Source organism: Pseudocercospora fijiensis, assembly GCF_000340215.1.
Source record: "Pseudocercospora fijiensis CIRAD86 unplaced genomic scaffold MYCFIscaffold_6, whole genome shotgun sequence".
Lineage (NCBI taxonomy): Eukaryota > Fungi > Ascomycota > Dothideomycetes > Mycosphaerellales > Mycosphaerellaceae > Pseudocercospora > Pseudocercospora fijiensis.
The window spans coordinates 1671118-1698837 of NW_006921537.1; the positions used below are offsets into that span (position 1 = coordinate 1671118).

The window sequence follows — 27720 nt, forward strand, 5'->3', positions numbered from 1 at the left end:
CCTTATCGAATACTATTCGTACCTACTACTACCCTATCTACCTGCTAACATACCCTTCTTATACAGTATTCGATCTACCCTTTAAGGGTAGTAGCTAGATAGTCCTTATTTTAAGCTTTTAGCGGTATAGCTACGAACAAGACTAATCTGACTATATTACGCCCGAAGAACGGGACCTATACGTACTATTCTATCGAAACAACCGTACCAATCATTAAGCAAGGCCTTCTATACGGCCTATTATACTAAGTCAAGCATACTAAGCCGATACCTACTAATTCCGCTATATCCGTATCTTAGGGGCTAACAATACATTATTAGTGTCGCCCCTTATAATAGCCGGTTTATTACGAAACAACAACCGTGCTACCGCTAGCAGCGCTAGCAATGACAACGCTAGTAGCACAGTTCCCGCTAAAGCACCTACTAAAGTGCCTCCTACCGAAGAGCCTATTGTAGGACCTGCTAAAGAAGAACCCGCAATTCTAGGTAACGACCTAGAATTGCCTATCGACGACATTCTTAACAATATTGTTAACCGTCGATATAGCTAGCTAGCCTTTAGTCCCTAACTAGTAGGGAGACTCTAAGAAGCCACCTAAAACAGGCTTACTACCCTACGTTAAGAATAATAGCTAAAGGATAACCTCCTCGAAATTCGCCGCCTTTAGGAGGCCCTAACAACTAACACTAAGCCGATAGTAGGGCCTTCCTTACTATCAGTCCTAGTCTAGAAGAAGGATGCTAAACTTAAGGACTGTACCGTGTTTAATAGCTCTAGTCGAAAGCAATACAACGACTACATTCGTAACTATAAGCTTAACTAACGAAATGCACTAAGGGCCCTGCTAGACGACTATTCGCTAGTCGTCTATGCTATACAATACATTGATAGAGACCTAAAGCGTACCTAGGATAACTACTTTGACTCCCTTACTAATTAGACCGCTGTTTAGTAGCAAAACTATAAGACTATTATACTAGACACCCTTAGAAACCCTATACTAAGGCAACAACACGCTTAGGACTAATACCTTCGAGCTAAACAAAAGACTAATCAATCGGCTCGCTCGTTTAAGGCCTATTTAAAGACCCTCGAAGACGATTTGCTAGCTAAGACCGACTCTATCTAGATTTCCGAAATACGCCCTAAATTGCGATAGGAATTAGTCCTTAAATTAGACCGTCGCCGTATATTCGAACAGACTAATCTAACGCGCATTCAATTCATAGTCGAAGTAGAAACAGCCGAACGGGCTATTTAGCTCTAACAGCGACTAGAATTAAGGATCCGACTAGCTAGTACTAACCGTAGCAACCGTAGTAGCCGCGGAGGAAACTAAGGTTCCTACTAGGACAATAATGCTAATAATAGGAACAGTAACGATCGTAGAAGAGGCCGTAGCCGGCGGCTATATAGAGGAGGCCGCGATAGGGGCCGTAGAAGGGGCTCGTATCCCTATAATACTAACCGCTCGACTAACAATAGCAGCAATAATAGCTACGGCAGTCTACTAACCGGGTTGAAGTGCTTCAATTGTAATAGCACTAGCTATCTACTAGGCTAATACGACAAACCTAAGGACTAGGCCCGAATCGACCGTGCTACTACTAAGCACCGAAAGCACCTCTTAGTAGCTAACGCTACCCCTATAGGCCAACCTTCGAAAAAAGAGTAAGCGCCGTACCAACTATTAGCCTCGTACGGCGTAAGACTATCGATATTGTGCTAGCTATTATACGTACCTGTCTTATATCCGGGCCCGATACTAACTATAAGACTAAGGTTGTACTAGATCTAGGAAATTCAGTTAGCGCCCTTATTAGCTATCGCCTAGCTAAGCAATTAGACCTTCGACAACTGCCTAGGACTAACCTACCAACCCTTGCTTAGTTTAATAACGCTCGGCACTTAACCTATAGGGCCTACTATATCTATATAGCCCTAAAGGACGACCTCGGTAATAAGCGCCTACTAAACTTTACTGCCTACGCGGTAGACATAGACAGCCTCCTATCTAAGATTGTTATTAGTAACCCTGTTCTTAAGTACTATGCTATAGTTATAGACTTAGGCAGTTAATAGTAGCGATTTGGAATCGCTAGGAAAGAGGACATTAAACACATCGATATTAGCGAGTACCCTAACGATATTAGGGTTCTATTCATCGGCAACCTAATACCTACCGTAGCTAACCTAACAGTCGACCTATTAGGCAATAACGATAAGCCTATGCCCCCTAATAGCGTAGATCCTAATTAGCTTGCTCGTATACCGGAGCCTATTCGAGAAACCTACATTAATGTGTTTAAACACCACTTAGCATCGACATTGCCTATGTTTAAAGAGACGGATTATAAGATTGATATTATAGCGGGCAAGGAGGTCCCTTTTGGCCCCCTCTATAACCTTAGTAAACGAGAGCTTGCTATATTGCGTAAGTACCTAGAGGAAAACCTAGCTAACGGTCGCATTCGGTATAGTAACAGCCCTGCTAGCGCCCCTATCCTGTTCGTACTAAAGAAGGATAGTAGCCTACGTCTATGTATTAATTATCGTAGGCTCAACGCTGTTACTATTAAAGACCGCTGCCTACTTCCTCTTATTAATAAGACCCTCGATCGCCTTTCTAGTACTTACTACTATACTATATTAAACATTAAGGACGCCTATTACCGCATCTGTATCCGTAAGGGCGATAAATAGAAGACAGCCTTTCGCACTCGTTATAGGCATTTCGAGTACTTAGTTATGCTATTCGGCTTAGCTAATGCTCCTATAACGTTCTAGTCCTATATTAATCGGGCCCTTTCGGGCCTATTAGACTATCTCTATATAGTTTACCTAGATAACATCCTAGTTTATATACACTTACTTAATATTGCGGAGCACTAGGCTATAGTCCGTAAGGTGCTCGATCGCCTACAAGCCTATAGACTGTATTGCAAGCCTTCTAAATGCACCTTTGCTACTAAGGAGGTGTCCTTCCTTAGCTTCCTTGTATTAACTAAGGGTATTAAGGCTGATCCTAACCGGATTAAGACTATTACTAAGTGGCTAACGCCTACTAGTATTAAGGAGCTTTAATTATTCCTAGGTTTTGCTAACTTCTATCGTCGCTTTATTAAGAGCTATTTACGATACGTAATGCCCCTAACTAAGCTTACTAAAACTAAGGCTAACCCGACTAGAGAGTTTAAATAGACTGACAGAGCACAAGCCGCTTTTAACGGTCTAAAGCAGCGCTTTACTAAAGTCCCCTTATTATACCATTTCGTGCTAAATAAGCAGATCCGAATTAAGACTAACGCTTTATAGTTCGCTATATCGGCTATTATATCCTAGCAATTAGATAATAACTATTACTAGTACCCGATTGCCTTCTTCTCGAGGAAGATAATCGATGCTAAGCGTCGCTACGAGACCTACGAGTAAGAGCTCTTAGCTATTGTCGAGGCCTTTAAGCACTAGAGGCATTACCTCGATAGGGCCTAATATACGATATAGGTCTACACAGACTATAACAACCTCCGTAGCATTACTAAGGTTACTAGAGTTATAGGTCGATAGGCTAGATAGGCCGTCTATCTCGCTAGGTTTAATTTTAATATATTACATCGGCTAGGCGTAAGCAACCCTACTAATAGCCTATCGAGGCGACCTAATTACGATAGCGGGACTTAGCAATCTATCAATTTATTGTTTCTAACCCTATAGTATAAGATTGCTATAGCCCGTATTGTTAATAAGCAAGCGTAGGATAAGCGGCTTACCGGACTCCGCGACGGCTTAAAGTATATTAATGCTCTTACTATATTAACAGTGCGTGTTAAGGACACAGATAGGAGAAGTTATAATAACTCCCTAGTCGACATCGCTATATATAGTAACAGCGATAGCACTGCTATAGTTAATCCGGCTACTAGTGCTATTAGATGTATATAATGCGTACCTCGTTTAATAGCGAGGGTGCTATTAAATAACCTTATAAATAGGGATAGTCAATCGTTTATAGATAAGCTGTTACGGGCTTAGCAGAGGGACGCCTTTGCTGCTAAACGTATAGACAAGCTTATAAGTAGGCGAAAGACTCGATCTAGTAAGAGTAATTAGTCGATCGACGATAAAGGTTACTTAAGGTTTAAGGGTAGATACTATATCCCCGCTAAACAATCGATTAGACAAGAACTTCTCAAGCGACACTATAATAGTAAGCTTGCCGGTTACTATAGTATAGAGAGGTCGCACGAGCTACTATCGCGCATATACTACTAGCTAAATAGTAAGCGGGATATAAAGGACTACGTAAACACGTATACCGTGTATTAACGAGTTAAAGCACTAAAGCACTTACTATTTAGCGAGTTGTCTTCACTCCCTATTCTAAAGAAGCTATTTGCTAAGCTTATAATAGATTTCATTACAGGCCTTCCGCCTACTAAGCGTAGGGGAAGCAAGGATATATATAATGCTATCCTAGTTGTCGTAGACCGGTTTACTAAGGGCGCTCGTTACATTCCTGCCCGAAAGGATTAGACGGCTATTAACCTAGCTAAGGCGCTATAGACTAATATCTTCTGTACCTATTAGGGAACCCCTAAGGGGATAGTCTCCGATAGGGGCTCGATATTTATATCGCACTATTAGAGCGAAATATGCCTACAGCTAAGACTAAAGTATCGGCTATTAACAGCCTTCTATCTACAGACTAACGGTCAAACAGAGAGACAGAATGCTACCCTATAGCAGTACCTACGTAGCTACATTAACGAGAACCCTAAGGATTAGGTTAATCTCCTATAACTAGCCGAATTTGTGTATAATAATAGTGTCTACTTATCTACTAAGGTGTTACCTTATTTCGCTATAATAGGAAGTAACCCTACGCTGCTATAAGACCCCCTATCGCTCGAGGCCGAGCGTAAGGAAAGGGAAGCGGGTCAACCTAAGACACTAGCGGCTATTAAGAGGGTTTAGAAGATGCGAGAAATCTATACTAAGATAGCCGAGAAGTTGACAAAGGCTTAAGAGTACTAAAAGACCTACTATAATAAACACTACCTTCTAATAACCTTTAAGTAAGGCGACATAGTTATGCTTAGTACAAAGAACCTCCGCATCCGCAAACACCTATTACCCGATAGCAAAATAAGGCCTAAGCTCGCACTAAGATACATTAGCCTATTCCGCATTTAAGAACCGAAGGGCATATAGGCCTACTAATTATGGCTCCTACTATACTACACTATCTATAACACCTTCTATATCTCCCTCCTTAAACTATACTACTACCGCGGAGACCCTAATAATAAAGCGCCTACTAAGTTAGAAGAAGTCTTAGCTAATAGTGAAGAACTATAGTCTATAGAACGTATCCTACAGCACCGGACTAGGAAAGGCAAGAAGGAATACCTCCTAAGGTAGCAAGGCTATTTACCTAAATAGAACTCGTAGGAAGCTAAAGGATCCTTTAAGGACATAACCGAGTTATTAGATAAGTATTAGACTAGCGTAAAGAACAAGAAGAAGGCTAAAAGCTTATAATGTTACTATTAAGGCCTAGAACAATGCTACCCCCGGGGTGCTATTAGCTAACTAATCAGAGGCAAGCAATTGTTAGCAACAAAGGACAATAAGACTATACTAGGCGCGCTACGACGCGTTAACTAATTGCCTACTCTTTTAAGGACTCTACCTCTTTACTAACGCGCCCTACAGATCCCCCTCTTATTCCCTTATTCTATCGAGGCCTCGAGGCCTAGGCAATCGGTAAGGACGGCGCGGCCGGCGCGGCTATATTAGTAACAGTATTGCGGAGTGTATTGCCGTTTAGGAAAGGAAGGACACCGCTATGTTAGTAACGGTATTGCCGAGTTGTTGTTAGTTAAAGAAGGAAAGTGAAACTAGGTAAAGTTAGCGCTAAGACGATTAGCGCCGCCGTTGTTAATATTACTTACTATTGTCGTTACGCCTATAGACACAACCTTACCTATACTACGAGCCTAAGGCACCTTTAATTAAAACTTTGATTAAAACTTTGAGCCGCTTAAAAGATTAAGCGACTAATAGACTAGCTAACTAAGGGCAAAACTATAGAGCTAAGCTAGCCGGGGTCGATCTTGCGGACAATAGGTTACTCCTCGATCTATCTAACCCTTTAAGCGAGGAGAACCTCTACTACTGCACTTATAATAGCCTTTACCTATAGAAACTAGACGAGCTGTGTTTTTTAAAAAGATAAGATAAGATTGACACTTAAAGGCTACTAAACCTAGCTAATTAGGGCTAGCGAAACTACGAACAATAAGAACAATAACCCTTAGAAGCGAATAAACCCTCGGAAGCGGACATTGCTAGGTCTTTTAAGAGTAGACACAAAGAACTCGGTACGACATTACTTAGAGCGGAGGCAGGGCTATAATACCTCGTACGTCTACCTATTATAGTAGGGAAGACGCGCTCGTATTGTAATTAGTCGATAGCCCTCAATTCTTATAGCTTTATATCCCTTTACTTTATTGTATATAAGGATAGCGTAGTTAGAGTTGTACATTGTGTTGTTTAGAGGTAAGGTTTTATATAGTTATATAATTAGGTGGTTAAGTGTTCAATTTAGCGCGGCTAAGCAGCTTATTAGACTTGCTAAGTTAGCGGCAATAGAGGTCGGGATTAGAATATAGGCAGGCTACGAGGGCGCGGCCTTTAGAAGGGAAGCGTGTATTAGGGCTAAAGAGGCTATACGTGATTAGTATGTGACTAGGCCGAGTGAAGCTAGGGTCTCGATGCCTTAGGTAGGGCTTGGCGCTTAGCGTTAGGCCAACTCTCCTGCCTTCCTCCCTCTCCTTCTAGATCCTTATCGAATACTATTCGTACCTACTACTACCCTATCTACCTGCTAATATACCCTTCTTACAATAGCATAGCGCTCACTTAGTTGTCTACAGTTGTCTATAGTCTTTAAACTAGCCTTCTATACGGCTTTAAACACCCTCGTTCTTAACCCTAATCGTTACTAAACTAGCTATCTATACGGCTTTAAACCAGCCTTCTATACGGCTTCAAACACCCTCGTTCTTCACCCTAATCGTTACTAAACTAGCTGTCTATACGGCTTTAAACTAGCCTTCTATACGGCTTCTAAAACACCCTCCTTCTTAACCCTAATCGTTACTAAACTAGCTAAAGAACTAAAGTTCCTAACAATCGCACTAATTAGCTTCTAATACCTAGTTACACTATACTTTGTATAGCAAGCGGTGCCGCTAAGCAAGGGTCGCGATACCCTAGAATGTATAAGCGCTCTTTTACTCCGATATACGTTAACGCTATAGATCAACCTAGAAAGTAAATTCGAGGTAGCTCTAGTATACCCTGTAGGTTCCGTACTACCCTATAGAGTGCCCTATAACTACTAAAATTAGTGTACAAATCGGGGTATTGCAAACACCCCTTATACAACCTAATTACCTCGGATTTCTACCGTTCCGAATAGCCGTAATCGCTCGAAAACGACTAAGTCTACGCCTACACCTTAGCACTACTACTTCTACCGCTTAGAAGCGACAACCTCTCCTTAGATCCGTCGTTTTAGTAGTCTAATTAGTATAGGAGATAGTATACGAGAGGATTAATCTATCCGGTACGGTTTAGGTAGTATACCTATATATAACCTTCTATAAGCGCGTTTCGAAGGTATTATAGGCTTACTAATTAAAGGCTTCTAACGACGAGGTTTATAAGAGCTACCTAATAGCTATAGTAGATCAATTGAAGTGTCTTTACTAGGTAACTATATAGGTAATAAATATAGAGCTATAGATAGTGCTATAGTAGGTTGCTCTATAGTAGAAGGTAGCTCTATAGTAGAAGGTAGCTCTACCGTAGAAGGTAGTAGATTACGAGGTAGAAATAGCTTACTTAGTAAGGGCAAATCGTCTAGTAAGGAGGATAGCAACGGCTATTAATACCTTAATACCTCGTCGTTATTATATTAATTACTTTTGCTAGCGTCCTTTAGTAAAGATAGCGGCAATCGACTAATTAGCGTTAATTATAGAAGGTCTATATCTAAGAGGCTATTAAATAGGTTATCCTTAACCTCGTATAGTACGTCTTCTTTACTATCTTCGACCTAAGTAATAAAGCCGTTCTTATTAGGTAGACCGTAGACTAGTAAAGAATAGCCTTCGATAATAATACGAGGCCTATATATATCTAGAAGGTTAGTATTAGTTAAGGCAACTAATAGAGGCGGAGTTAGCAATGTAGCCGTATAGAAGACTAGTTACCGCAACGGCCTATCGTTAATACCTCGCTACTTAGAAGTACGACAAGGTATTAATTTAGCCTCTTTAGCGCTACGTTTAAACTAGTCGTTTATATAATCGTTTATTAACTTCTAGTTTATTAAGGCGTAGTTAGTTACCTACTATAGGAGGGCCTCGTATTGCTAAGCGTCGTTTAAATTAGAAGCCTACGTATCGTAGAAGCGGAAGAAGGCCTATATAACTGCTTCTTATATAGAATAGAAGTATTCCTTAACTCGGCGCTTTCGTAATACTCCTAGAGCCTTATTAATATTAACGTAGGTCGCTTTACCTAACTAGTTGTCGTTATCGATAACAAGCCTAGTATTATACTACTTAGGGTATATAAGATTGCTATTTAGACCTTAAAAGCGGCTCTTATATAACTAACAACGTCGTAGCGTAAGAACACTCGTACTAGTAATATAGAAGCGCTAGATATGCTTGTAAGGCAGGTAATAGCTATACTAGAAGTAGTAGAAGCATTTAGTATATACGTCGTCGTATAAAGCAGATAGAGCTATCCGCTAAGCAGGCTTGTTATTGTCTATATCCTTATAATACTATATAAGCTTATTAGCTATCTTCTTCTATACTAAAGATAGTAGGTATTTAAAGGCTAGAGTGTTGTATTTCCGCTATATTAGTAGCTAACCGTAGGTGTCGACAATACTGTTTTATCGTACGCGCTCGCGGATATAATCGTCGAGTTAGAATAGGTATATTATAAGGCCTAGAAACAGTTAGTTATTATTAGTAGTTATAGTATAGAAGGGAAGAAGAATATAGTCGAAGGAGCTGTTCTAAGGAATTCTAGCTATTCTAAAAAATATAGAAAAGGGCTTCTTTTATATAAATTCAGATAACATTATAAATAGGGGACGAATACGCACTTCGCAAGCTCTATTTGCGTATTTAACGCTTATCTCGGCGCTTTAAGTATTCGTAATAGCCCTCTAGTAGACTAGTTGTTCGAACGGCTATTAAAAGGGGATCTCCGAGCCGTACCTAAGTCGCCTATCGATCGCTCTTAGAAGCTATCTACTTCTTCTTTAAATAGTCTAATTTCTCGACCGCCTTTAGTATATTATAGCTTAGTAGGTCGCTCTATACAGTCTTAATAAACTGCTAGCATTCTTCTTAGTCTCTTATAATAAACAATGCGTTAGTTATAGCCTTAAAGGTAGTTAGAAAGCGCTTAAAGTGCTTCTCGAGGGTTTTAATAAGATAGCGTTAGTAGAGGCGCTAAATAATACTATAATCTATAAGGCCTTAAATTATACCGAGTTACTTACTCGCTAAGTCGTTAGTAATCGACTATAGCGGTATCTAAGAAGACTGTTTAGTCTAGTTCAAATCGTCTTAATCTTTAGCTTTACTAGAACAGCCGTCGTTAACGTAGAAGTGCTTCCTATATCTATCGTATTCGCTAACCTTCTTAATCTAGTCGGATTAAGCTATTTCTCGAAGGATTAAGATTGCTATCTTAATTAGGTATACCTACTCGTAGTCTAGAAGGAAGTAAGCCGCTAGAAGCTATTTAAGGTAGTTATTACGGACGTAGACTATTAATAGAGGCTATTTTAGCTTATTCGTATAATAGGTCGAGTCTAATAGAAATAAAGACCTATAGTTACGAAGGGCTCGAAGTTGCTAGTTAGAAGCCTAAACAAGGCCTCTATATAGCTTTCTATTAAGTCTACGAGACTTAATTATTCGTACGAGGCCTCGTCTATCGCTAAATTTAGCGCTTAAGTAGTCGTATACCTACTAAAGTTAGGCTACAATCCCTATTTCCGTACTATCTCTTCGCTTGTTACTTAATCGATAAAGGACTTCTCGATTAGCGTTACTAACGCGGTCTCGAGTAATTGCTACGGCGCTAGCGTCGTACTATACTTGCTTCTATTTAGGCCGTCTTATTTCTTCTACTAACTAAGCGACTAACGTTAAGCCTAGAAACAGGTTAATATAAGGTCTATAAGGTACTAAGAATCTACTTACTAGCTTAAAAATCGAGTATCTCTTTCTATACGGCCTTTATACTATTATTAACTACTAGACTATCGACAAACTTAAGACTATACGAATAGCACTTATTTAGCGGCAAAAGCATTACGTAAGCCGGTCTTACGACCGTTAAACTATTAGGTAGACTACGTAGTACGCAGTTATCGAGAAACTCGCTAAATTCGGCTCTTAGTCGCTTCTCGTAGACCTCGATAATAGTTAACTTTACGCGATAGTCGAAACAAGGCTTTATATACGCTATACGCTTCCGCTAAGGCCTCTTACGTATCTAAGTAGTTATAACGACTTCTAGAGCTATTTCCGCGCGCTAATAGTCTATATAGCGCTTATAGATACGATACTTAAAGCTAAGTCGTCGATATAGTCGCCTATTACTATTATTCGATAAGTAGTTCGGCCGGTTCTTATAGTACTATACATTCGATACGAAATAGCGGTATTCGTCGTATTCGAAGCCTTCTATTCGAATGCCCTTATTACTACTAGTAGGGTAGAAGAATAGGCGCCTTCGATCGTATAGATTTAGTAGAAACGGGCTTTTAAACTATAATAATATACTTAGTACGAGATTATTACAGTTTACGAGATATACGTACTAGCCGCTTGACTTCTAGCTTACTAAGCAACAACTCTATATCCTTAGGCAATAGGTATTTAGCATACGAAGGCTTATATATAATAAAGAGCGTAGAATTAGCGATAGTAAGGTTAAAACAAAGGCGGTATATAATACGAGGAAGAGATAGAACAGGTCGATAAACAAATAGGTAGAAATAGTCTCTAGATAAGGTCTAGTTTGGCTTTATTGTAAGTAGGCCTATACTATACTATTATAAGGCTTTAAATTAGCTCGAAATTAGACCTCTTAGCGGTCTATATATAGCCTATTAATAACTATAGAAGTAGACAAGCGCCGTAGCAAACCTAGCCGCCGTAGCGGCGCGATCTACACCCTTGTTTAGGTTGATATACTTATATCTGAGTTTTGGAGGATGCATGGCCCGCCGAATCAATCGCGCCTATCGTGGTACTTGTAGGTTCTGCGGCCCGTGAACAGCTACCTTTTAGCTGGGAGAGCTACTGCTCACTAGGCAAGGGCCAATGCTAGAAGGCGTGGACAGAGAGTGCAGTGCTCGGCAGCGCTGCTCCACAGCGGCGGCGAGCGAAGTTTGCAGAGACGACTTGCGAGAAGAGATCATCTCAGTAATATGAGGTGAGGGAGTCGAGAAGACGCAAGGCCATCACTCGGCGGCGGCGGCGGCGGAGCATGCTGCCGGAGGGCCGAGGCGTGAGCCGTTCGAGAAGGCTTGACTGCCGATGCACATGCATGCACATGCACACATGCACACACACATACATGTATGCAAGCACTGCCAAGCCCGTGCTCTTGCTCCGCCTGCTGTGGGGTTGCGATGGGAGACACACGAATCGATTTCGTGGCCGTGTGGTGCATAACGTGTGCAGCGCCCCCTTCGCCTTTCGTGTGCACTGCGTGTGAGGTGTACACCCTTCCGCTAGCGCCCTCTGCCATTCGTCGCTCCAGCGCGCGGGAAAAGTGCGTTCGCCGAGAGCAGAACGCTAAGCTGCTACTGAGGTGTTCTGTCACGAAAGGGAGGCGGAGGCAGAGGCAGAGGGAGGGCCTAGAAGGAAAGGGAAGGGAAGGAAAGGAGAGACGGCTGCCCACACACCCCCGCTGCACTAACTCGGACACTGAATTCCTATTTCTAGTTGTGTGCCGCTGCTGTTGCCGCTGCACGTCTCGCCCTCCGCTCCGCTCGTTCTTCGTCGTCTGCAGTCGCTTGACGAACCTCCCGTCCTCTCGGCGCCGTGTCCATGTGCCAGCGCCACCGCCACCGCCCGCACGTGTCCGCGTCCGCGTCCGCGTCCGCGTCCGTGTCCTCCTGAGGCCCCCGGGAACACCGCATTGATCCTCCGACTCAGCGTCCATCAAGGATCCACGCCTGATACCCTCCATCTGCCGCCAACTCCCACGTCTGCGCGCATCGCTCACAGACACGCTGCAAATAGAGTTGCACATCGCCGTCTGAAAGCCTGCAGGCCACCCAAACATCCCGCACTGCTTCCGCTACCACTTCTCACCTCTCCGCCCGACCAGCTCTTCCTCCGCTGCTGCTGCAGTCCTCTGGCCCGTTGAACGGCAGTAGGCAACCCCCAGCCTGCCCTTTTCGCACACCGTGTCCCACGCAAGCAGGCAAGCAAGCAAGCAAGGCCAGAGCAACATCATCCCATACACTACTCGCCCGCTTTTCTCCGCCAACATCGGACCGCACCTGCACAATTCTACCACCCTTACGCCGTCTCCTCGCTCGTCGCTGTGTCTCCACTTTCGGCGTCACGCCCCGTCGTACTGAGGGAGCCGTCCGCGGACGCCCAGGCGAATATCAGCCCTTGACCGTGGTGAACGGGAGCCTGGAACGTGCCAGTGATTGCCATTGGAACACCGGACTGGTCGTTTGCCCGCCAGCCCTTGCAATTGGCCAACCAACGGCACTCTTGTCGCATGAGAGTGAGTCGTGCTACCGTCACGTCGGACAGCATCTCGTAGCAGTCGCCTGACAAGCCTACGAGCAGTCATCTTTCGAGCAGCTTGCACATCCTCCACATTCCAGCTGTCTGACGACAATCCACGGCCGCCACCATGTCTCACGGAAAGATGACCCTTTACAAGCTGGTAGTGCTTGGTGATGGAGGAGTGGGAAAAACGGCTTTGACGATCCAAGTGAGTGTGCCGAATATGGCATGGCTGTGTGCAACGGTACTAATCTACTGCAGCTCTGCTTGAACCACTTCGTCGAGACGTACGACCCCACCATCGAAGACTCCTACCGAAAGCAAGTCCAAATCGACGGCCAATCTTGTATGCTGGAGGTGCTGGATACTGCTGGTCAAGAAGAGTACACTGCACTTCGGGATCAATGGATAAGAGACGGCGAGGGTTTCATACTGGTCTACAGCATATCTTCGCGATCGTCTTTTACCAGAATACAGAAGTTCCATCACCAGATCCAACGAGTGAAAGAGTCTGCTGCAGCAGGTTCGCCTACATACCCAGGCTCACCCTTGTCCCTGACCATGGGCTACTCTGGACCAGCACCGATCATGCTGGTCGGCAACAAATGCGACCGAGTCACAGAGCGAGAAGTATCCACACAAGAAGGCCTCGCGCTCGCAAAGCAATTAAACTGCGAATTTGTCGAAGCATCGGCTAAAAACTGCGTCAATGTCGAAAAGGCATTTTACGACGTGGTGCGCCAATTGCGGAGACAAAGAGCTAGCGCGCCATCTCGGCAGAGCCAGAAGATATCACATTCAGATCCTTCAGCTGCCAGAATACCTCGGACTAATGGCGGCGCTGAACTTTATGCCGACCGCGACAAGAAGAAGCGATATCGACGATCCGACAAGGAACGAGAGCGCGGAGGCGGGGGCAGCAAATGTGTGATATTGTGAATTTGAAATTCCTCGCATGCATGAAACGACACACAAGCACTGCGCGCGGCAGTGGGATATCTTTCTTGGCTTTCCAATCTACACCCTCCTCCGAGCAGACCCGAGTAGCGAATGACCGAGGCTTCGAAATGCATTCCGGTGGACATTGAGGCTGCATATACGTAAGGTGCTGTCGATCACTTGCAGGCGACATGAACGATGGCTGCAGCCCGCACGCGAGTTATATGGAGCACGGCAAGCTGGGCTGGTCGGTCGGTTGGCATTCTTTTCAGCCTCCTCCCGGCTCCACGACGACATCCTCGACTTTGCGCTCGTTCGAACAGCTGTGTGCATGAATGGCTTGATCAAACGCTCGAAGCCATATCGAAGTCACTCACTTTTCGCCCCCTTTTCTTTACAAGGAGAGCTTCCTTCTTACGAACGGGAGTGGACAGAGCTCCGAAGGATCCAGTTGGGCATCCGGTGGAGGAGCAATGGGTCCTGATCTGCACAGGGGCAGTGTTGGACAAGGGAGTGCACAGAAGCGAATGGAAGAATCCTACGATCACGGCTCACGAACAATGAACGGCAGCTGCCGCATTTCTCCACAGTCACATTCGCACCGTTCTAGTTTTTGGATAAACTGCCAGGATTTGTGCCGCTCGAGCACGCGTAGTGCATCCTACATCTAGACGAATTTACGAAAGGCTTGTGAGCGGGTGACGAGAGCAACGGCTATTCGTTGGAGAGGGAGGCAATCATGACGGAACGGCATATTGGACAATACGTTGTGGATACGAGATTCATCATCATCGTTGAGAATGAGGATAAGCAGGAAACGTTACTTTAGAAAGGCAGGATACCCATGCTAAAGGTCGGTCGAAGAGGCTTTGTTGAAACAACCATCCGAATACACCCAAGCATTTCAGGCTCATTGTTCCGGGATTCTGACACGCAACGTGCTGTCTCTGTAGCCGTGCCGTCGGTTCGGCCTGGTCTGCCGATTTTGCCGTGCTGCTGCCGCTTTCTCGTGTTTGGCCAATTCCTCATTGCACTCGGCGTTTTCTCTCTTGGCTTTGCGCCAAGCTACCTATCCCTTATCACATGCTCGCGATGGGTCCGATGGTCGAAATGAGGAAGAGGACGGTGAGAATGAGAACTTTCCATGTCAATGATGGACAATGGTGGATGGTAGGATTCGTTTCCGCCTAGCCGTCAATCGGGCATTCATCAGGCTCTCGCGTCTACGCGGATTCATGAATATGGTTCGTATGCTAGATGACGGAGCTGCTGACAACCAACAACCACGCGTTACTAAAGATGACAGGCGAACCCGCCGACGGCCGAGGTCTCAGAACTTAAAATCAAAGTCTGGATTTACCCATTAGGGCCATTACCCATTCCATTGCTTCACTCATTGGTGTGATAGCCGCACCTGCCGCAGCACCTAGCAAGCATCGCGTAAACGTTGCTCGCGGCGGTTGCGGCTGCAGACTTTCCCGGATAGATGTCTACCATGTGAGAGGACATTCAGGACTTGGAAGCCGGCGGATAGACAGTATCCGATGATGGAGAGCATGATAGCCGGCCCAGCCAAAGATAGGTATCTTGTGGGAAAGCATCCGCGCGTAGCCTATGATCGCGATTGCTCCGGTCAAGAGCAGTGGTAATGCTATCTGCATGCGCGCGAACTCGATTGGGAAGTTCGTGAGGTCTGCTTGGCGGTTGCGCTTGATAGGAAAGTTGAGTCGCTTAGCCAGTGTTAAACGCTGGGATCACGCCGCCGCCTCCGATAGGAAGCTGGAGACTCTGTCACAGCAGAGTGTACCTCGACATGCAGCGTGGTCTGCGCTAGTGAGGGATGGTGACACTCACAACGTCGAACCCGTACAGTGTGTGGAAGCTGGTAGACGCGCCTGTGGATATAGCGTAGACGCAGGCCAATGCAATTCCGGTCGCCAGCAGTATGGGTGCCGATTCCAAGTCTGCGATTACAATCAAAGTCGAGACTCGCTATGACGATTTTGCAGTTCTTGCGGAGCTCCGCCAGTTTGCTTTCGTCGACCTGAATGCCTCGTGCCAGTCTTCTTCGATGGCGAATGTTATCACTGAGGTTCCGGCTCATCTATGGCGGTGGAATCGATCCATCACCTACGATTATGCGACATGTCTCGAGGAAGAGGAGTGCCAGTGGGATGGAGAAGGCGATGGAGAGGATAAGGACAGCCTAGAATATGCAGTTGCTATGTCGGCAATTTTCGCCAGGTCAAGCTGGATGTAGACACTCGCCAATGCCATCCGAGAAACTGGCTCATCAGGTCACCAAGGATGGGACTCAGCGCCGGACCTAGGATTGTTCCCAGCGATGTGAGGGGATGCAATCGCCGACCACGCCATTGGCCAGTGCGACGGTCCCACTACTTTATGCTGGTTGTAGCATTCGGAGAAGTAGAAGCGCTGTGAGGTCGTTCTGCAGAGCCAATGCCATGTTGGCGGTGATATAGATTGTGAAGCATGTGCAGTAGGCTGGTCTTCGTCCATCTTCGTCCGAGAAGCCTGCGATCATCGGTGCCCAGCCTTGCACGATCAGAGATGTTGTGACTGCGATGTTGGCCTTCGAGCTCGAGACGTGAAGGTCCGAGGCGATTGGGTTCAATGCCGGGTAGTAGATTGAGCCAGACATTGGACTGGACCAGGTAGCGAAGGATTCTGCTACAACGACGGCTCGCTTCTGGCCCGTGGTGAATAGAGAGTAATCTTCGCTAGCTATGACTTGGTTCTCAATATACAGTCGCTTCTCGGTATCTGCTTCTGGCTGGTTGACGTCTGGTGAGGCTTTCGAGGCACGACTAAGTTTAATGTCGTCGCCCGCGTTTGGGTCCGCACCTTCTTCAGATTGCTCTTCTGCTGTCATCCAGGCTTCTGTGCACGCTGGCTTCGACAGGCAGTTGTACAACCAGGTTGTCTCTGGCAAGTTCTGGCTCGCGATGCTGTATTCGGTGTTGTGTGGCGAATATGGTGTCAATCCTCCCCATTGGCTTTTCTCTCTGCCGCTCTTCCTGCTGTGTGGATCACTTGACACTTTTCCCTCGGGTCGCTTGGTAGGTCTCCCGAGTCAGTTCTGCTGCGTTGGCTTTCTCTGCCTTTTGGACCCTTGGCTTTTCCCACATTGAAGTAAATCAGTCCTCAAGAACTGAATTGAACAGCCTACCCTGCTGCTCGCAGCTATTTGATGCACCGGGCATGAGCCTGAAAGTCGGCCTTTTTGGATGGACTACAGGCAGCGGCATATCTTTCAGCGCGCGAATCAATTGCTTCACCCGAGAGCGCGAGGAGGGACATTGAGGAGCCAAGTATTCAAGGCCATATCGAAGTGCTTCTGTAGCGCCATCGCGGAAGACGGGAGACTTGCATCTTTTGGCTGACAACAATGTCTTCCGGTAGGTGTGCCTTTCGAGGTCGGGTCGTTTTGATGATGTGGGTTTTGAATTGGGAAGTCGAAGTACGACTTCACTGTGTAAGGTTGAGCAAACGCTGTGGTCGTGAATGCTTGGCGTTTCTTGTTAGGGTTAGGGTTATCACGACGGCGACGATTACCAATTTTCGATTTTCGCTGCGAACTTGAAGCCGGGGCTTCTTGGTAGTAGTTCTGGATTGTTGTGTGATTTTGAGCTGCTTCGGATGTGTTTTACGTGCTGCTTGTGAGAAGTTCTGATTTATGCATCCTTCTGTATTGCTCAAATTTGAAAGTATGTGAAGTATCCATTACAACACCTAACCACATTCCACGTCAAAGCACGGAGGCAACGACAAAATGCAGACAGGCAGCACCATGTGAGGACACCAAGAAATCAACGAAGAGCAACAACCACAAGACATTCGAACTTCTATCACGATGCAAAACGCCGAACTGGCGGCAGCCAATACGCCAAAGCTCACACCATGAACAACACCACAACTCACCTCTGCACCTCGATGCCTAGCTTCTCGGCCGCAGCAATGAAACCATCCTCACCCTCGGTGACCCAAACATCAACGATGCCCTGCTCGTCGCGCAGCTCAGGATGTCGCTCTTCCAACGACCTTTCCACGTAGACCGTGCGGAAGCCGAGTGACTTGGCCGCTTTGAGATCGTCCAAATGCGCAGCCACCATCACACACTCCTCAGGCTTGATACCCATCTTCTCTGCAGCTCCAAGATAGACCTTGGGACTCGGCTTGTAGGAATTGAACATCTCTGCGGAATAGATGTGGGTAAAAGGCATGCCGCCATGCTTGACCATGTCCTCCAGAAGGCTGACATTGCCATTGCTCAGCGTACAGGTATTGAATTTCTTGTTCAGCTCACGGATGCCATGTGGCGTGTCGACCCACGGATCCAGATAATGCCAGATTTTGCTAAGCTCCAGAACCTGCTGCTCATTCCACAGAGAGGCCAAATGCTCGGCCTCCAAAAGCTCCACTAGAGCGTCAAGATGGTGCTGATCGACGGTCTTATATGGAATATCGGGGTCGCTCGCAATTGCACGAGTAAATACCAGATAGGTGTTGCGCCAGTCTTGTGCGAGCTCGCCCCAGTCTTCCTTCGTCTGCCAGCAATCAGTAGGACGTCATCCTCGCTACCATTTATATGCTCACCATAGCTGTAGCCTTCGTATAAGCTTGACCAGAGAGCGAAGGAGTTGAGGAGTTCAAGGCTTCTTGAGCTCTGTTGTAAAGTGCATCTGTAACAGTCTTCCGCCAGTCGACACACGTGCCAAAAACATCGAAGAATAGCGCCTTCGGCTGCGCCCCCTGAAATGGAGGAGCTATCTTGTGGTGATGCATTCTGCAAAGTAGTTACGAGCCCGTGAGTATGGACGAGAGCTGGGTAGTGCTGATGTGTGGTAGGGGCGAAACTGGTACGGATTGTCAGTCTTGACCTGCCAGGCCTAGAATTGCTCGAGGAGAGTGCGCAGGGAGCGCTCTTTAGTGAATTTATAGTAGTCCCAATGTCCACGTCGGCCGACCCTAAAGCACCTGAGAGATTCTTACAAGCTTGGAAGACGCCTTACGAAAGCTCCACTAGTCCTAGGTGCATGCAGCTGAAAGCGACCTCGGCCAGCACTGCTGGTCACCCAGGAGGATTGGAAGACATCTAATCTGCCCGCAGCACAACACAAATGTCCATTACTGCCCTGCACCAGTGTGCGACCTGTACGCACGATGAAGTCAATGTTCGGAGAGACTGTGAGGCACGTTGACGTTCTGCAACTTCTGCTCAGGGTTGGGGAGAAGGGTCTTGCGCAAGCGGAAGTTGGGGCTTTTGGATAGTATGGCCCCAAACCCACACAGTTCCTAAACGATCATCAGCAACACACTATGTCACTATCTTGCATGCTGCGGAACTTCATATTGGATAGCACAGATAATTTCTGTGCGTAGAAGCAGCAGTCTCCACAATGCAGGTGCACATTGCCGGCGACTCCCGGAGCGATACTCGACTTCACGTCATCAAAACAACGCGGTGGTCACTGCTTCACCATAACGAGCAAAGCCTCGAACGAGCGCGACAGAAAAGTAAACAAAGCAAAGCGCAAGTGCAGGGTGGAAGCGAAAGGACATTCGTGAATAGTTAATGCATCGTTGTCATTGATCGGCTCAATTATCACCACGAAACTCCTGGAGCCGTTATGTTACAGCAGTAAAAAGCTAGGCCTGAAAATGTGCCTGCTATCCCATCCCATTCGCGCCATCCATCGCCAGCCGTCTCTGAGCTGCAGCCCCTCGCTGATGGATATCTGAGTGTCGTAAAACCATGCAAAACAAAAACCCATATCATAAACCAAGCATCTAACCACCGAAACCGTACAGAGTGCGGCCTTGTCGCTTGAGGGCGTAGACGACATCGAGAGAGGTGACAGTCTTGCGCTTGGCGTGCTCAGTGTAGGTGACTGCATCGCGGATAACACCCTCCAGGAAGGTCTTGAGGACACCACGGGTCTCTTCGTAGATCACTGGAGCAGATGTCAGATGGTGTTGCTAGAGCTCGATGCGTCAGATGGAAGAACTTACTGGCAGAGATACGCTTGACACCACCACGACGTGCGAGACGTCGGATAGCTGGCTTTGTGATACCCTGGATGTTGTCGCGCAAGATCTTGCGGTGACGCTTGGCACCACCCTTGCCGAGACCCTTGCCACCCTTGCCGCCTGCGATGGAAGTCAGTAAAGATGGCGGTGGAGCGACAGTGTGGACGAATACTGACGTCCAGTCATTTTGAATGAGGTTGTTGTGTGAAGAGGTTGATGGTATTGATGGTTGTGAAGCTTGGTTGGTGAGTCGCTGGGTGATGTGGTTGGCTGCTGTGTGGATGTGGAGTGCAAAGTCGAAGTTGGGCGGGAGCTTGAGGGCTTAAGTACGGCGGGCTAGGGCTGCGCATCAAAGTCGCGGCTCTAATCACAACACGACGCGCAGGCACACGGACCAGCTGCCTCTCGCGGAAAACAACGCTAAGCGCATTGATCCTGCGCGTTCATTGGCCGACGCCATTCAACTTTGCGAGTGCTGCTTTCCAGCACATGTTTTGGAAGTTGCTGCCTGACTTTTCTGGCTTGTGATCTGAAAGAGCGCAGTGATTGCGGCCACAGCCCGCGTTGTTCTTAAGCCAACCTTCGTCCCCCAACTTCCACCTCTTCATCCACACACCCAACACACACCAGCCAACCACATCTCTCATCACCCAGCGACACTCAGCAACACCCATCAAACATCACACGCATCATCAGCAATGGCTCGTACCAAGCAGACAGCCCGTAAGTCATCTCCACTACCCTCATGGTCGCCGCCGCCGGTCGCGATTTGTTGTTGTCGGCGTCGCGTCACATCGTCGCACCGCCACTCCAACACTTCAACACCTCGACGCGCCTTCACCATGACAGCTTCGCACCATTGCAACAACATTCTAACACACCTTCGCAGGCAAGTCCACTGGTGGCAAGGCCCCACGTAAGCAGCTCGCCTCCAAGGCCGCTCGCAAGTCTGCGCCATCTACCGGTGGTGTCAAGAAGCCACACAGATACAAGCCAGGTAAGCATCTTCTCCATTATGCAGTTCCAACAACATCCACTAACATGCATCTCAGGTACCGTCGCTCTCCGTGAGATCCGTCGCTACCAGAAGTCGACCGAGCTCCTCATCCGAAAGCTCCCATTCCAGCGCCTCGTCCGTGAGATCGCTCAAGACTTCAAGTCCGATCTCCGCTTCCAGAGCTCTGCCATCGGCGCTCTCCAAGAGTCCGTCGAGGCCTACCTTGTCTCCCTCTTCGAAGACACCAACCTTTGCGCCATCCACGCCAAGCGTGTCACCATCCAGTCCAAGGACATCCAGCTTGCCCGCCGTCTCCGTGGCGAGCGCTCTTAAGTGATGTATCTTTTCCATCTACCGACACGACTTCATGAGTAACCACCTCGACCTCTCCGGCACAGTCAGCATGGGTGACGGGCGGTGGTAACTTGGCTACTTCTTCACATTGGCGTTTATGGGGGCTACTATCAGATGACTTGGGCAAGTCAATGGGTGTTTTCAAACGAGATATCACGGTGCGCCAGGAGGGCGAGCGGCACTATCATGCTATGTATCATAATGACAATGGTGCATGAGAATTGCAACTGATCAATACTTCACTGCGGCTTCCATCTCACGTTTCTCAATCGATATTGCCTCTGTGACCGCTCGTTGCGACTCACTGCTGACACGAATCTTGCTGTTCGCGCTGCTTGCCACCGGGCGCAATTTGCTTCACCATCTCTCCAGCCTGGCCATTTCCCGAACGCTCTCGCTAGCCATGCGTGTCCATGTCGTCACCAAAACATCGACCTGTGAACACACTGATTCAAGCAGTCTTTTTTCAGAATACATCTTTGTTTTCCCCAACAACATGGCAAGGTGCTCAATTGCTGTGGTACCTGATGAGCCGTTAGCCATCAGCCCTGTGAGCCACCAAAGAAGCACGCTAGAGTCGGCCGCAGGAACCGCAGAGCCGATGTCCGGCCAGTAAACAATCGGCATTGGACTCATCATGCAACAACATCTTGAACAGCTCGTTCAACAAGCACACAAGTATCCTTACTATGCCTGCCTGCTAGCATTCTTATTTCTCTCCTCTCGTTGTCAATGCCTTCTTCTTTCATCTTCCAAACATGATACCTCCCTTCCTCGCTGGACGGTCAACCCTCCGCCGACTCCATCAGACCGTGCAGCGAAACCTCAACCACTATCCTGCAAAGCACAGCAAGAGATGGGAGTCTACAAAGCCATGTAATACATCTAATCGCAATGTCTCCGCTACAGCGAATGCAACTTCAAAACAAACTACAACGACAGAAGCGTTTGGCGGCACATACTGGGCATGGGTCGAACCCTTCCGCGCGTACTCGGACATGCAACAACGAAGTCCTCTTCTGACGCAGTGGGAATCTACATTGATCATCTATTTCCTTGGCGATCTCTCTGCGCAAACCGTTCAAACCAATGTCTTTACAGAAGGCAGATATGAACCAAAACGCGGCCTGATAGCTCTCATAATCGGCGGCATTGTCAGCATTCCTTCTTATAAATGGTTCCTCTGGCTAGGACGCAACTTCAACTACGCGCAACATTGGAAGAGCTTGGCTGCGAAAATTGTGGTGTCTCAAATGTGCTTCACCCCGATCTTCAACACGTACTTCTTTGGAATGCAGACGATCTTGTCGGGTGGAAGTTTCAAAGAGGCAAAGGACAGAGTGATCAGGACTGTGCCTGTGAGCTGGAAGAATAGCTGGAAAATCTGGCCTTTGGTCACGGCGTTTACGTTCACGTTCATTAAGCCTGTGAATAGGAACGTCTTCGCAGGCTTCATCGCGATCGGCTGGCAAACATACCTCAGCTGGTTGAATCGAGTGGCAGAGGCCGAGGCGAAAAAGAAGGGCCTTGGTGCTGTGAGAAGAACGACGAAGAAGTCCAAGGACAAGCCGTGAGATGTCGAGAGAGAATGGAGACTGCAGACGCAATATACCAATGATCCTCAGCAACAATCAAAGCGAGAAATACGGTAGGATGCTTCAGAGCCTATGATACTTTCTGTCGGATATCTGCCTGAGATGGATCCAGCATCAAGCCGGCATATGCACTGCTTTGTGCCCAAGCCTCAAAGCACGCAGAGATGCCCTTCGAGCGAGGGGAAAGCCTCCAATCTGGACCACTTGGACAACACCGAGGACGAACATTTGATACCGAGCCTTCACGTCTTTGTACGACATCTGATCCTCTTCTTGACTCTGCCCACGCAACTAAAGTGCAAAGGCTACGACCTAACCGTCGTCGTAAGACGTTGTCTGTCTAGGCTTACTCATCCAGACCCTCTAGTTCTACAGGTTGCGATTACAGCACCTCAGTGACGATAGGAGAGTCAAGCCAGCGATGACTCACCAGTCTGCAGCGCAATGGGTATACGTTGGAAGGTCATGTCACATTTCAAACACTGCATAAAGATCTCCAGAACGCTGCGAGAAGTGCATTCTTAGGAAAGCTGCAAAAGCTGATTGATGGTCTGAGAAGTGACTTGGAGGATGAGATGGCAGAGACGGCCACCGCCGAATGATAACTGAAAGAGCATGGCTGGCAAATTACATATGGTGAGGTACCTAGTAGGCTGCCTAGTATACAGTCCTTTTAAATATTCGACGATTCGACGAGAGGCTATCGCCACTGCAATGCTGCCTGGAAAGTGGAGCTCCTCCGCATGCAGAGAACACCTCACCTATGCATACTAGATGCTACATAAGATTCAGAATTCTACAAAGCCACCTACCATTACATTTCTTCTATGGCTTCGATAGTTCCAAGTCCCTTTTGCTGCTGTCCAGACCAGACCAGACCAGACCAGCATCTCCATACGCACTGGGTGTGAGTTAGCGACTTCGCGCCGACTTCGCGCAAGCTTTTTGAATCGCGTCGCGAGACCGAGAAAACAACACCCCAATGTTCGCACGTCGGCCGCAGCTCGAAACATTCTCTTTACACAAACACATCATCCCAATCGCTATCCCCCACGATGGCATTATGTCTCTACAGCGGCCGGCGGGGAATGGTGACGACATAGGAGATGAAGAGGATGCCGAGTCGGATTATGGCTCTGATTTCGACGACGCCACATGGGATGAGGCATTCTCGCAAGCCTTTTCTCCGGAAACACTACCCAGGGCGCCCAGGGTCAAGTTTGAAGATGCAGAAGAACCTATCCTCCCTCAGCAAGATGATTCCGAGGCACAGAGCAGCCATCTGCGACTGGCACGCTTGCGAGATGATCTGGACGCAGCGATTGCTTCTAATAGCGAGACTTCAACCCAGCTCAAACATATTCGCGAGAGTCTCACGCGAGCCATTAGTGGGGTGGATGACTCAGATACGCAGTCTTCACGCAACATCAGGGTCAAAAGGGAATGTCCAATTGAAATCGAGTACGCCGAGGACAATAGGGCGGACTTCTCAGGTATGCTTAGCTTTGAGAGCTTGTCGGGAGAGACTGACACGCTGACTACAGCGCCTGGTAGGTGTGCAAGTAGGCGATTCTCCAGTCAAGAGCGAAAGCCCTGCGGTTGAAGATCGTGACACTAGAGATACTCGATCGCCGCTTGAAAAATTCCGACCTGCTCCCAGAAAAGGGCTTAGTGTGACGGATTTGGTCTCGCCTGCCTGGTGCGAGCTCCAGTACTGGTATTCGCTGAATAAGTACGGTCGCATCAAGAGGACGCCGATCATGAAGCAGGGGTCGAGGATACATAAAGAGAAGGAGCGGGAGATACAGACTGAGGTTCCTGTCGACACCGTCACCAAGGAGGACAGGCTAGGACTACGAATGTGGAACATGATCCAAGGAATGCGAGCTCTCAGATTACAAGGCATCACTCGGGAGTTCGATGTCTTTGGTGTCGTCGATGATCAGGTACGTCGAGGATGTGCAGTATGAATCTGGACAAGACAGAAAGAGCTAGCGTCTATCTTGGGATGATGGAGCATTTATGCCGCATCCTTTTCCCACGGCTAATACCAGCGCGAAACTCGGTGCTTTCCAAGGGCCGGAATTCTATGGTCTTTGAAACACTACTGATCAAATGCTTGTGCTTAGGTAGTGATCGGGAAGATTGACGAGCTCACCTACACCTGCCCCGACGAAACTGAAGAGGCCAAGATTCTTGGTCAAGAGGAGGCCGAGTCGGATAAGAAGAAAGGCAAGAAGAAGATGGCACTTCTGCCCGACCAAACCATGATGGATGACTTCTTCGGTACAAGTTCACGGGATCTCTTCAACAGCCAAGACGCATGGTCATCGAACGTGCAGCCGCGGCAGACGGTCTACCTGGTCGATATGAAGACGCGCAAGGCGAAGGGCCTTCCAAAGCTCGGCTCTCAAATGCGGCCTACACAGATGCAGCTCATGCTGTACCGTCGACTGCTCGAGGACCTTGCCACAAATAACGTGGAAGCCGATCGCATCTTCGACCGTTATCAGGTCGATGCTCACACTATATTCAGCGATGCCTTCATCGCTTCCATGGGCGCTATCGACTTCTCCTCGAGCCAGAGAAGCCTGGACGACCAGAACGACGAATTTGCCACCGGCGAGCAGGACAACGACCCTCTCGCCGAGATCTTGGCTTACAACACGCTAAGCGCGTTGTGGTCGCACATGATCGCAGAGTTTTCCAGAACGATCTCATCGAATACTCTATCTCCCCTCTTGACAGCCAAATTCGTCGCATCCGCGACAGGTGAATTCATCGGACAGCAATGTTTTCCTTTCGATGGCAAGGTTTTGGATGAGTATGTAGCATCTACGATGCAGTGGTGGAAAGGTGAGCGGGAAGCCCGCGGTGTCGACATTGAGGAGGCGTCTTCCAAATGTAGGATTTGCGAATTTGCTGAAGGCTGCGAATGGCGCAGAAACAAGATCGAGGAGGCTACGCAGAAGTCTCGGCTCAGGCATGCTGCGAGTTCCAGAAGTCAGATTTGAAGGCGTTGTTGGTGATTGTGGCGGATTTGCTTGTCGGTATACGGAGGCATAACGCATAGCCATGGTGTTTGATTTGCTGGGATAGATACCCAGATATGGCGGATATATTGGTCATGCATTGCTATTTTTACACTTTCGTACATGCTCGCATTGCAGTTCTCCTGCTCTTCTCTGGATAAATTGTTCTGTCTACCACATTGGCCCTGTAGGTAGGGGTAGGGTTGGGTTGACAGTGACGACCCATGCTACCAAACTTGAGCTATGGTCTCTATGTTTTACCACGGTGTTCTTGACATCTATTTCATATTGTTTGTGCGATTCTGTGGGTAGATAATGGGGTCTGTGGTCGCTATTGTCGAAAATCCGAATCCCACGAGCATGGAAATCTGGCTGTTTGGAAGACATAGGCGTGACATGGAGCAGTTGGAGGCAAAACTCGCACCGAAATCCCGATATACGATAACAACAAGGGGCATAGAGGAAGAGACGAAGGAGATCGATACAAAAAGCGTTGGATAGAAGGACGAGGCTGCAGAGTTCTCGCCGAGTAGCTGCATTACCCGTGCTACAAATCTCATTCTGATCCCACGACTGGTGCTCCTCTGAATACCATGTAGTATGCCACACCACCTCCATCAATCCACCTAGACGCTACGAACTGTGAAAAAGGTCCGAAAATGTAATATCGTAGAAAAGTAAGCTCGCAGAAGTCCAATGTCTGAATGGCAGGAGTTCAGTCTGCTTTCGATAACTAGCCCATCGCGTCGACTCTGGAATCAACAGGTTCTTCAGAAAGTTGGAAAAGGGACTCGTAAATGGTGCAGTCGCGAGATGTCGGAGTTGCAGAAGGCCTCAGGCTCATACGTCCATAAGCACGTCGTCGTCGATCTCATCAAATCTCTTACTCCGACCACCCTCCCACTGAGCCTCTGCGCCTTCTAGAGGTTCTTGTGCATCCACGATAGCCATAGCGTGTCCTGTAACCTTGCGAACCCAGCGCTCATCTTGGCGACTGATAAGGCGATCCCAGCAGTGATAGAAGTCCTCAAGTCGCTGTTCTGGAAGGCGAGCGTGTTTGACGACGATATTTCGCCGACCTTCATGGACTTGAAGACACCTGTCTCGCTCACGAATGCAGAAGGTGCTGGCCTCGAGTAGATTGGAGCGAAGAATGGTCCCGACTTTTCCATACAACGTTCAAAGTCTTCTCCAATCCATGCGTGTACCGCTCGTTCTCGTCGTTGTTGTCCGCGTCGTCGTCGGCGCGGCAATGGCGTTCAACTTGGATACCCTTGCGTAATTTAGTGAGCGGGTAGAGCGTATCTGTCAAGTACTCTTTGCCCAGATAAGGTCTTGTAGAGCAAAATCGAGGCGTATAATTGCGACTTCACTTCGTCATCCAAGACGACAACCAGACCGTAGAAAAGATTCGCGTCTGCATGGCTTTGGCTGCGCAGTCAGATCGGCGCTCGATTAGCACGATAATGCTCTGTGAACTATGTATGGAGAGGATGCGCGGTCCAGGCTCGGACGGTCGGAGCATAACCAGTACTCAGATGTGACCAGCGACGCCTTCATCGCGCGATTTGAGCTTTCATATGCACTGATATGTAGCTCGAAGTAGTTCTTGCCATGCCTACGGGAAGCTAGTGGAGTCGGCAAGACACAAGACACGTGCGGAAGGGCAGTGACCTCAGGAACAACTCTTCCTCGCAAGTGGACGAAAAGGTAATCGCTATAGGAGAGAGATGTACTGTGGTAGGCAAAGGCGAAACGTCAAACTTCTTGTTTATTATTGTGGGAGCTGAAGCAGTAGTGAAGAGATGCCGTCAGGAAACTCAAAATGGATGATCAAAGTCGATCATCTGATTGGGCGGCAGAAGAATAGCTCCGTGTATCC

The 27720-nt window shown here is 47.6% G+C and overlaps 8 protein-coding genes across 8 annotated transcripts; 4 read left to right on the forward strand and 4 right to left on the reverse strand.

The window, feature by feature from the left end:
- Positions 1-11310: 11310 nt before the first annotated feature.
- Positions 11311-12963, reverse strand: MYCFIDRAFT_176349 (uncharacterized protein; the record flags this gene model as incomplete). Its single annotated transcript, XM_007930129.1, has 13 exons — positions 11311-11415; positions 11458-11537; positions 11584-11649; positions 11680-11921; positions 11945-12014; positions 12050-12056; positions 12095-12344; positions 12375-12390; positions 12417-12479; positions 12509-12664; positions 12696-12825; positions 12851-12920; positions 12953-12963. The coding sequence occupies 13 exons, from the start codon at positions 12961-12963 to the stop codon at positions 11311-11313; spliced, it is 1266 nt and encodes a 421-aa protein (XP_007928320.1).
- A 43-nt stretch (positions 12964-13006) lies between these two features.
- MYCFIDRAFT_101397 (uncharacterized protein) lies at positions 13007-13629 on the forward strand (the record flags this gene model as incomplete). Its single annotated transcript, XM_007930130.1, has 2 exons — positions 13007-13078; positions 13132-13629. Coding segments are annotated over 2 exons (570 nt in total), but the record flags the coding sequence as incomplete, so codon positions are not given.
- Positions 13630-17642: 4013 nt separating this feature from the next.
- On the reverse strand, positions 17643-18794 carry MYCFIDRAFT_55964 (uncharacterized protein). The gene is made up of 2 exons (XM_007929822.1): positions 18427-18794; positions 17643-18377 (listed from the first exon to the last, which is right to left on the reverse strand). The coding sequence occupies exons 1-2, from the start codon at positions 18613-18615 to the stop codon at positions 17748-17750; spliced, it is 819 nt and encodes a 272-aa protein (XP_007928013.1). The 5' UTR covers positions 18616-18794; the 3' UTR covers positions 17643-17747.
- An 826-nt stretch (positions 18795-19620) lies between these two features.
- On the reverse strand, positions 19621-19948 carry MYCFIDRAFT_28465 (uncharacterized protein; the record flags this gene model as incomplete). The annotated part of the gene is made up of 2 exons (XM_007929726.1): positions 19621-19784; positions 19843-19948. Coding segments are annotated over 2 exons (270 nt in total), but the record flags the coding sequence as incomplete, so codon positions are not given.
- A 534-nt stretch (positions 19949-20482) lies between these two features.
- MYCFIDRAFT_76942 (uncharacterized protein) lies at positions 20483-21453 on the forward strand. Its single transcript, XM_007929885.1, has 3 exons — positions 20483-20583; positions 20750-20857; positions 20913-21453. Exons 1-3 carry the CDS (start codon positions 20559-20561, stop codon positions 21188-21190), a joined length of 411 nt encoding a protein of 136 aa, XP_007928076.1. The 5' UTR covers positions 20483-20558; the 3' UTR covers positions 21191-21453.
- A 744-nt stretch (positions 21454-22197) lies between these two features.
- Positions 22198-22725, forward strand: MYCFIDRAFT_6463 (uncharacterized protein; the record flags this gene model as incomplete). The annotated part of the gene is made up of 1 exon (XM_007929685.1): positions 22198-22725. A coding segment is annotated over one exon (528 nt), but the record flags the coding sequence as incomplete, so codon positions are not given.
- Positions 22726-24395: 1670 nt separating this feature from the next.
- Positions 24396-25820, forward strand: MYCFIDRAFT_26838 (uncharacterized protein; the record flags this gene model as incomplete). Its single annotated transcript, XM_007929715.1, has 2 exons — positions 24396-24752; positions 24936-25820. Coding segments are annotated over 2 exons (1242 nt in total), but the record flags the coding sequence as incomplete, so codon positions are not given.
- A 556-nt stretch (positions 25821-26376) lies between these two features.
- On the reverse strand, positions 26377-27261 carry MYCFIDRAFT_176355 (uncharacterized protein; the record flags this gene model as incomplete). The annotated part of the gene is made up of 8 exons (XM_007930131.1): positions 26377-26385; positions 26410-26450; positions 26480-26561; positions 26590-26708; positions 26735-26878; positions 26904-26917; positions 26951-27172; positions 27212-27261. The coding sequence occupies 8 exons, from the start codon at positions 27259-27261 to the stop codon at positions 26377-26379; spliced, it is 681 nt and encodes a 226-aa protein (XP_007928322.1).
- Positions 27262-27720: the final 459 nt, after the last annotated feature.